Source organism: Carassius gibelio, chromosome A21, assembly GCF_023724105.1.
Source record: "Carassius gibelio isolate Cgi1373 ecotype wild population from Czech Republic chromosome A21, carGib1.2-hapl.c, whole genome shotgun sequence".
In the NCBI taxonomy this organism is placed as follows: domain Eukaryota; kingdom Metazoa; phylum Chordata; class Actinopteri; order Cypriniformes; family Cyprinidae; genus Carassius; species Carassius gibelio.
Genome location: NC_068391.1, coordinates 20191589 through 20202321, shown reverse-complemented (window position 1 = coordinate 20202321; position 10733 = coordinate 20191589). Strand labels below are relative to the sequence as shown.

The 10733-nt window shown below is 36.6% G+C and overlaps 1 protein-coding gene across 12 annotated transcripts in view; it reads right to left on the bottom strand.

Moving 5' to 3' along the window:
- LOC127942168 (rap guanine nucleotide exchange factor 6) overlaps positions 1 to 10733 on the bottom strand; it is a 71559-nt gene that overhangs the window by 46026 nt on the left and 14800 nt on the right. For 10 of the 12 annotated variants that reach the window (XM_052537784.1, XM_052537793.1, XM_052537787.1 and 7 more), the window contains exons 5-6: positions 9703 to 9772; positions 2932 to 3054 (exon numbers count right to left, since the gene is read on the bottom strand). In XM_052537784.1, the coding sequence (XP_052393744.1) occupies positions 2932 to 3054; positions 9703 to 9772 (193 nt within the window). Of the gene's footprint in view, positions 1 to 2643; positions 2781 to 2931; positions 3055 to 9702; positions 9773 to 10733 lie in introns of those variants that run through there. The other 2 variants (XM_052537792.1, XM_052537799.1) reach the window with 2 other exon arrangements.

Below are 10733 nucleotides of genomic sequence, written 5' to 3'. Positions count from 1 at the left end.
TCAGTAATTTCGTAATGCTGTGTAAATGATGTTTTATATGGAGAATGTTATTAAAACACGTACAATAGCGAGTGGGTGTTGATATTGTTTCTTACACCGTGACGTTAGCTAATCATGAGAGTGTTGCAGTGTTTTTCTTGACAGTAGCAGGTTGACATCGCAACTCATTTATTTTTATGGCAACAGCGGGGAGGAGACATTCATAGTGGCTGCATTCAAAAATAGTAGCTATCTATTCTGCTGTTTGGCTATTTTCTGTTATTTCCGTTATTGCATCACTTCTCAGAAGCGCCTCTCAAGACCCTTGAGTTCTGCACTGCGCTTTTTAAAACCATTCCTGAGTGCTGCGTCTGGTGTTTTAGACACAAAGATGTGCTCTGTGTAAACAGCCCTTCAGAGAGGCAGGAAAGTCATGATGATAACAAACACAACGTCCCAGAATCCCTAGCGACGATGAGCACAGGTATTAGTCAAACGAATGATGCAGCTGTGACACAGCCATTTTAACACCAAACACCACATCAGACTGTTTACACTGACACAAACTCACCTCTGACACAGTCTGGATATTACTGGATATTAATTATTTAAATTCAGATACATACCCCATATCTGGATTTCTGACCTATGTCTGAACACACACACTGCATTCAAAAGTTAGCCTCTAATGCTCATTAAGGCTGCATTTAATTGATCAAAAATACAGAAAAAACGGTAATATTGTGAAATATTATTACAATTCAAAATAACAATTTTCTATTTTAATATACTGTAAAATGTAATTTATTTCTGTGATCAAAGTTGTTTTTTCATCCAGTTTTCAGTGTCACATGATCATTCAGAAATCATTCTAATATACTGATTATCAATATATTATACTAATACTAATATATTAATATCAATGTTGGAAACAGCTGTTGTTGTTTTTCAGTATTCTTGGATTAATAAAAAGCTTAAAAGAACAACTTTTATTCCAGGTCTATATAAGTCTTTACTATCTTTTTTTTTTTAAATCAATTTAACACATACATACTGCATAAAATTATTAATTTCTTCAAAATAAATAAAGGAAAAAATGTACTGACTCCAAACTTTTGAATGGAAGTGTAGTTTGTAACAGAACATTTCTATTTGGAATAAAGTAATAGAGTTAGCAGACCGAAAACAGACATAATGAACAGGTTTCCCAGCATGCCACTGGTGTTGACCCTTTGCAGGAAGTCTTGCTCTGTCTCTGCAGACTTTGAGCTTGCAACTTCAGGAAACACCTTGAGCTCTTCACGAGTAACAGAGTACGAGACGGTAGAGAAACGCATGAGCTTCAGATTGCAGAAGTCTGGTGACTCTCCGAGGCTCGACTGTCAGTCGATTGGCCAGACGTCTTGCAGACTGACAGGAAACACAACACCACAAACCTGCATTCTGCTCTTGTTTTCTATCCCATGTTTCTTTCACACTGCTGAGCACTTCACATAACGACTGAGCCTTTAATTACACACACAATCCGCTCTTTTCATTTACTCAGAACATGCAGCTCATACACTCAATGGATTGAATATAACTCTTTTGTGATGAATGTAATTTTAAAACATTATTTTTATAATGTTAGTGATCATAAAGGGGACATCGGCAGCCTCTCGTGAACATGTGTCGAGGTCAGGTGCAGCTCTCCAAAAACAGACTGACATTTATGAATTAAGAATTTATGATAATTGTAAAATATATATTTAAAATCTTTTCAAAAATAACAATTAAGATGTGCACAAACATGCATTCAATGTGATTTGTTTTACTACATTATATATTTAGAGTCATTACATTTAAAAAAAATAAAAATAAAAATTTTAATGAACTTAAGAATTTGGCAGGTGATTTTTAACAATATTTTTACCCTAATTTAAATTATTTTTTTATAATTTATTTTTTTCATATTATTTATTTTCAAAGTGTGTGTGTACATGTATATTTACATGTGTGTGAATGTATGCACAATAAAGTGTTTACCGTTACTATTTTTTAAATTCAGTCTGATCTTTTATCTTATTTAATCCTTTATTTATTTATTTTTATTTTTTTTACATTCCTCTGGGTTGCATGGCAAAACACTGAAATAGTAAAAATCTCTGTTTCTCATTTTTATTTATCTTCTTGTATAATATGGCTGGCAGAGAAGAGAAGGGAGATGTGGATCTAAGTGCAGGACATTTAAGCAATGAAACAAAATAGCAATTCTGTATCCAGAGCTCAACCAATGAACTAATGAGTTACCAGGGGTGGGTGTGGCCTAATGAGTGTCCTTAACAACAAACAAGAAAACAGAGCAACAATGAAGACACAGAACCACATAACCACAGTCACAGGAGAAACAGACAGGGATTGCACTGGCCCTGTTTCACTTACTGATGCAAATAAAACAACAACCCAGCTCCCGAACACTAAGAGGAGCGTTTTCAAGAAATAAACCTCATCAGTCACTTTCTAACAGCGTTTAACCCTGTGAAGCCAGAGAAATCACATATTTTGGATTGTGCTGATCATTTAGAGACCTGACTCGCACGTCAAATATAACTCAGTAGATCTCGTAGGATGTTACGAGACACGCATGAAGCACATCCACAGAAGGAACAGAGGCTGAGCACTTACCTGCTACAGGACACCAGCACAGAAAGGAGAAGAACACATTCAGGATGACGGTTTCTCGCTGTCTGCACAGGAAACTACACAGCCTCCGCTAACAAACTACCAGCAGCAGATAACAGCCTCGAGAGTCCTTGTGTGTCCAACAGATTACTGAGAAGTCTAACTGACGGCTACCGATGCTATCAGGAGAAGAAACTCCCTTCTTGACTTCACTCATGCATTTCCCAGATCTGAGCACAGAGGTAATATTCCCCAACACTGGGAATCTGAGTGGAGATGGTGGTGTCTTACCGTGGCCGAGGCATCATGGGCGTCTACGATCAGCTGCCGCTCTCCTCCGGCGTTCACCTTATGGACGCGGCGGCGAGAGTTTCCCTGTAGAGCCGCGTCGTCGCTCTCGCTGGCGTTCTGCACCTGTAAAGAGCCCGAGTCAGAGACGTCAGCCTCCTGGTTGAACATCCAGTTCTTCCAGATCACTGACAGCCTGTGGAAGCGCAGGAGACTCATCCTGACGGCGTTTACATGCTACACGGGACGAAAGAAAGCGGGTTCGAGAGACTGAGTCGGCTAGCGTCGCTCAGCAGAGCTACAGTCGGGCCACAGCTTCCTGCAGGAAGCCGTATAAACACAAATATCATCTGCGAGCAGAAGCAGCACGTCTCTAGCGAGTCCTTTGTACAGCGTGCTGTGTCTCTGAAACTGTAAATAGCCAGAGTTCAACTTCATGTACTCTAGCAGAGCATCTGAAGAACAAGTGAATCTGTGTGAAGTCATGTCTTATATCAGATCATGAGCTGTGTGTTGTTTCATAAAGGTACTTTTTTAAGATCAAGTAAAGAAAACTGAAGGAATAAATTGATGGGGATACAAAAGGTCAATATGGTCTCTAAATGTCAATGTCTAGACAGCACATAATGAGTTGTATTAACACTTCAAAGTTTGAAAATGCAACTTCCTACAGAACGAGATTTCGACAAACATATATTCAGTTCAATTCAAGTTTTGACAAACATATATAACTATTGCGAAAATAGCGTTCTTGGAAATAACTGTATCTGATACAGTAAATACAAAAAGTGCTGTTCTTCCTCACTATTTTTGTCTGGTTTTCTATTGCTAATCTCTAAAAGATTTTAAATCAATATACAATTACTTAAGAAGCAAAAGGACAAAAGTCGTCTTTGTGAGAAATTGATTAAAGTGAGGTTGGTTTATGATCAAAACAAGAACAAATTCCTGCCAGTGCATTCAGAGAAATCAACTTAATTCAAAGGGAAAACAAAAGAGAAAAGTTTTCATCACACACTGACAGATAATTGTTCGTGTTTTAAGCATATGTGACCTGAGCTGGCAAAATGAGTCACAATGAGCATTTTTTCGATAATGTGTTATTTTTATATTCACATTCTCCGTTAAAAAACCTACGTTATCAAGTAGTCTATATCACCAAATCACGCACATTGATTTATTCAATAAAGAAAGTAGTTCTACACCAAGATCACAGCACTGTTTTGCGTCTCTGAGCAATGGACGGTGTTTACTTATTGAATGAATCAGCCGTTTGAACGAATCGGTTGAATAAATGATTCAGTGATTCACTCATTAACTCATTAACTCGGTCAAATGCTTGGTTTCTGAACGAATCAGTTAAATCTCAATGACTCACTCATTAACAGTCACTTGCTGTCACCTAATGACGGTTTTAATTTCACATTCGACAATTTTTTTTTGTGCATGTTTTAAATTATTTCAAATATCAGTATTCAACGTTTTATGTTAAAAACAAATCATTAAACCTATTTATGCATCTGTAACTGCAGTTTAAATGGATCCATGTCCTAAATACTATTTCAGATGCAGATCCCAGAAATGTTTTCGTATGTTGGAATGAAAGACACAAAGTTCTGGAACAAGTGCTTCTTATTGTTACCCAACAATACAAAATGGAAGAAATAGTTAAAACTGAACATAATCTCGCTACTCGAGTTGTGTATCAACATAAACGTTGACTTCAACTTCTCCCAAAGTCATTTTCTGGTAATATATCTGAACTTTTACTTGAGTAGGACTTTCAGGTACTTTATACACCACTGGAAATTCCCAAGAATATTTCAGCGTGGAAGATGTTCGGGACAGATGAGGGAATGTATCACTTGCATGTGCTTTTGAGTCATTGATTTAAAACATTCAATTCAGTACTTGTTTGCTCTCTGTGAGACCGCTTTCTGTGAGCTCACACCCAAATCACTGACTGTTTACTTGTTTTTTTAGTTTTAAAAAATTCAATTCAGAGTTTGAAAGTTATTTCAAAGTATATTGATCACAATATAAATATGAATCAACAACATTATACATTTTAAAACACATATACACTGGGTGATGAATCATTTAGGTTTGATGACTGTAGTTTAAAATGTCAAAAAATACCCGAACTCCCCCCTCAAATGAACAAAAGTCCCCCCATAAGGGCCACCTAAAGGGGGAATTCCCCCCATTATCCAAAACAAAATTCAGGCCCTGTTAATATTATTCACTATATTAATAATTTTTTTATATATATAGCTTTGTTATTAAAAAATTAGAACAAAGATGCAAATAAACAGAAGAACAAATATAAGAAATAAAATCAAATAGTGTATTCATTTTTCATCTTTCATCTAAAATGCATTCAAGAAAAGCAAATCAAAGCAAGTATAAATCACTTCAGTGTGTCATTACAAATAAACAGACTATTAAAACTACGAAAGCAGCTCAATCAAAAGCAGCGAGTGATTCGCTCTTTTCTTTTGTTATAAATTATAAGTTATACATTAAGACCAACTGTTGTGCACGGACCTTAAAACTATACTGAAGTTTTGCTTCAGATCATTTTAGATGTTTAATTACTATTTGGAGCAATGAAATAGCTAGATGAGGGTTTAATAATTTTTTTTTTTTTTTTTCTGAAAGCCTTAAATTCAACCAAAAATGTTCACTTGTTTGGTCGGTAGCTCTAAATTAGCCTGTGCACATCCCCACTCACTTTGCATGTCAATTATCTTGATTTAAGGATGTTTCGATATTTGTATTGGGAAACCGGATGAAAACACTTAAAAAAGATCAAATAAGATAAAATATTTAAGGCTGTGACTTTTATCATTTTAAGATGTTTTGCACTGATTTGAGACCTTTTTAAGACCTGTAATGAAAAATCATCATTTTAACAGTAAAAAATCTGTTAAAGTCTGTTAAATATTTTAATTGTTCTGCATTTGTGTGATTGCGCTGCTTGTCAGTATAGAGTATTATAAAGGCAGGAAAAAAAAGTGAAAATTTATTTTAGTAATTTACTACATAAACACCACATTATAGATAATGAAAATTGTTGTTGTTCAATTTTTTGTCAATTTTTAAATGTTGCTACTGTATTTATTTATAGTAAAATTCTGGCAACCACAGCTGCTGTTGTTCTTATCCTAAAATTGCACTGAATTCACTCAACCATTATTCTGATAACGACAGACAGCAAACTTCATCTAGTGAACTGGAGAAGCTGAAGTGTGTATCAGCTGTGTTCAAACCCTAGTGTATCTAGACGGCTCTTCAAGGCCTCATGGGTGCCGGAGACATGAAGAAGTAAGCGGTCTCCAAACATAACTCATTTAGGCCACACTCTACACCATCACATGCATCCTTTGCGAAGAAAGACAGTCGCACTGTCCCTCATTTGTAAGTCACTTGGGATAAAAGCAGCTTCTAAATTAATAAATGGATAAAGTAATACCAGAATGCATCGCAAGAAAACCCAGAGTCCAGAAAATGTTGATGTTTCTACTGAAACCTGTTATTAAAAAAATGGAAAATTCCGGTCAAGACGTGTTTGTGCTGAGGGCGTTTATACTTGTTAAATGATTGTGCCATTAGTCTTGTGCACTTCATGTGAGGAGTGTAATCTGTCAGATCAGTCGCTTATGAGAGTGGATGCTCTCTTAAACAGATGCTGCCTATAAAGCCAGCAGACTCGGAGGTGCACGGAGTGAAGAGACAGAGACAGAGACAGCTTGTCATGTCGGAGCAGAACCGTCATCCATCACGCCTTTAATGTGACACGCAGCCTTAAGCATCCAGGGGACAGAAGACAGAAAAGGCAGATCTCAGTGTTCACCTCAGGATGAGTTGTGAGAGAAATACGGGAAAACTAGTACTGTTACACAGTACTGTTACGTAAAACACATCGTCCAATCAAACGAGCCCCTTTAAACTAATAAGGGCGTAATGTTAGACATATTCTGACAGAAACGTTTCTGTACAAGTCATGCACGCATGTGTACTGAACTAATGCAGCGCTGTTTTAAACACTGTACATGCAGTGCACAAATTCAGTGTTTCTCGGATGGCACAATATCAGTATATCAATACATCTGATGTTATAAAAACACCATCGAAAATTGAGCTGTTGCAGGAAGTTTTCCTAAACATGAGGCATGCTTTCAGGGTCAGAAATGATTGATTTCCAGGGGCAGTTTCTACATTAGTAGAGGCAGCTTTTATAATTATCTTCTAAATGGATCTGTGTTGTTTTTTTATGTCAAATGTTTCGTTCAATCACAATACTATAGACGATAACCAATCAACAAAAGCCATCTTTACACTAAAAACATGTTTAATGCTACTCATGTACAGTATTATGATGTAAACAGCCTTTAAATAAAAAAAAAGAAAATCAGGAACTGCCTTGTTTTATTAAACGTATATACTGCACTTGGATCCTCCTCCTCGTTTCCGTTACAATATTGAATCTGTGGGTGTGTTTTTGTTCATTTTTGCCCCAAGATACCATTCATTTCTGATTCTGAATGCTTTTCATCAAGCACTTCAAAGTGTGCTCAGTCGTATTATTTGTGCTATTGCTAATTTGTTTATTTATTTCTTTTCTTTAATAATGTCGGCAGGCTATATCAGTTAGCCTTGCAGTTTTTGCCGTGGTATTTTTGTTTAAAACAAAAGACAAAAGACAAGATAATAAACTGTTTGACTTCTTGTTTTTATACCTTAATGGAACCAACTTGGAATCACTAAGAATCAGAATCAATAAGAAGAATCGGAATCAATAAGAAGAATCAGAATCTAAATCACTAAGATTCTAAAACATTCTAAATAGCCAAACAATGTTCAATTGGAGTTTGTCTGGGTGGTTGAAATCAGCCCACCAGTGCAAACTTTTCTGGAAATCTTAATTATTTCACTCGATCAAGGTCAGATAAATTGAAAACACAAACAAACCGGAGAGCTGAAATGCAGAGCTGGTGTGAACATGTCCATTATTTACATTCATGCATTTAGCAGATACTTTTATCCAAAGCGACTTACAGTGCATTCAGGCTATATATTTTTGTTCCCTGGGAATCGAACCCACAACCTTTTGCGCTGCTAACTCAATGCTCTACCACCGAGTCACAGGAACACCATTATAATGCAGAATGCTCGAAGAACAAAAAAACAGCATTCAATATGTGTCCCACATGTTTCACTAGTCTAACTCTAGCTTATTTCTGTCATAACCATCAGTAGCAAATGACGAGAAATATACAAATTCATACCATTGTGCTGATAACATTTAATTTACCATCAAAATATCTGAGTAACTTTTGAAAATAAATAACTTTGACTTTGTTTTCCCAGTTATTCACTGTCACATCTCCTGTAAACATCCTCCTCGGCGAATGAGTTTCAACAGCTTGAGCCTGATAAAGCCTGAGCTTTCATTTTCAGAGCTGATGACCGTCAGCTCATGTGAGATAAAGCTCAAATAATGGCTCATTTCCTGCTCGCTGGAGAACGATGATATTATGATATGATATTATTACCCACACAACTCTCCAGCGCTCACCAGCTCTTCCCTGTGACTGATTTTGTCACCTTACATCAGAGCTGGCAAACTTCTGAGAAAGACGTACACGTAAGCAAACTTTTAAAAAGAGCACTTGTTACAGAAATCATATTTTATAAGAACATACTCATACTAAATGTAATCTTTTCAGACATTAACCAGCAAGTTATTTACATTTAAATGCAAATGTCTTGTAGTTTAAATACATATTAAATCCAAATAGCTCATCTTAAGAAAGCGCTTTGATTCACTTAAGTAGGACAAATTTAATAATAACCTTTATTGTCTTTGAAATATGGTTAGTGTACAGCTGAATGCACCAACAAACATTTATGGTAAACTAAAATATACTATAATATCATTTCTAATGGAACTTTGATATCATGTATTTAAATAAATGTATAATTACAGATCTGTAATGATGAAGTTGCAATTTAGTATGTTTAACACTCTGCAGTTAAAATTACAATTATTAGACATTTTTATTCATAATAATAAGTGTACATATTTAAAGTATTAAACAAAATAATATTAAAACGATTATTTAAAATGCACTTTAAAGGTTTTTTTTTTTTTTTGGGGGGGGGGGGGGTCATTATACCATAGTGCTTTTTTTTACACTTGGAGACATATTTAGTAACAGCTTGCACCAGTGCAATCCCTTTTCTGTCGTTAAAAAAACTAATGTAAGGATTTAATAAACACAAAGAGTGAAACATTAGCAATAAAAAGACATGTTTTTTCTTCAGCTGTCCTTATTGCATAATAATTTTCCTTGAGTAATCAGGTTGCATACTTTATTTAAATCTCCAGATGTCCCAGTGGTGGTGCTTCTTTTTCAGATTTGTCATCGTTTGATATTATGGCTGTAACTTTTCTCATCTTAATTATTCACTACCGGCTGACAGCCAGTGTTGGGGAAAGTTACTTTCCAAATTAATGCATTAGCCTACAATATTGCATTGCAATATTTACTAGTTATAAAAAGTAATCTGATCCTGTTACTTGAAATGCATTACCCCCAAAACTGCTGACAGCTAACTAGTGGACAATAGTTGACATCTGCAGCCTAGGTCAAAAGGGAGAGTGGTTTCAGAGGGTGAAGATCAGGCGTGTGTATTAAGAAAGCATGTTGTGAGTGGACGTCAGCAGACGCCTGCTGGGAGAGGAGATGTGTGTAACGTGCCACTCACCACGATCATCTCGGACGGCTCTAAAGTGATGCATTCACAGCCTCGTCTTCCTCCACGCTGCGTCCCGAAACTGCCGTCACACAGAGAGACAGAGAGAGGGAATTAGAGCCTGAACATCTCTGGATAAATCACACAAATGTACGCTGTAAGCAGTAACGCTCATTTAAATATATTTTGAAACTGAAAACAAAAAAGATGAAGTATGTGCACTGCACGAGTGAAGCGCATCAGGGACAGTTTTTCTTTTTGCTCTGAAAACAACAGGATGAGATCATGAACAGCTGGCGTCTTTAAGACACCGATACACAATAAGGTCAGAGCTTAATTTCACACGGCAAATTTATGTATTCAGCTGACACAAATTCGGGAAAGAACATTCGTAACACAGAATGCCAAGATCATTAGACCACTACATTAGGAAGCAAGCTAGAGAAGAGATAAAAAAAAGCTACAAGCACCATCTGAGACGTCTGTGTGCAGGAATGGACTCTCAGTTTGTGTTCACAGATCGCGGTGCTGAAGCGTCATTACTGTGTGAGTGAAGCCAGAGAGGGTCAGAGGTCAGGTCAGATCTCTTCAGACTGGAGTGAGACTGAACCCTGCTGACAGACGAGGGGAAGAGCTCATGCGCTCCTCTCTGTGGACGAACACAAGTGCTGCAGCTCCAGTGCTGCTGTCATCTAAAGCAGACTCTCACATCCCTCATTACTGCGGTGTACTAGCTCCGCCTTCACTAGTGCTGGATCTCCTAATAAACTGCACTCGCAAGCCAATCACATATGCCCTTTACAAACCAAAAGTCTCTTAGGAAATGTACATCAATCTATTGTTTTCTGTGAGCGAGTAAACAAGATGATTTTTCTATCATTTTGAAGCAAAACTTCCTAAGACCCCACAGGATTCACCAACTATAAACTACAACATTTGTCTCAATAAACTCATAATTTGCTGCTTATTAATAGTTATTAAGGTAGTTGTTAGTTTAGGCATGGGGTGGATTAAGAGATCTTAAATATGCTCACGCAAAATAA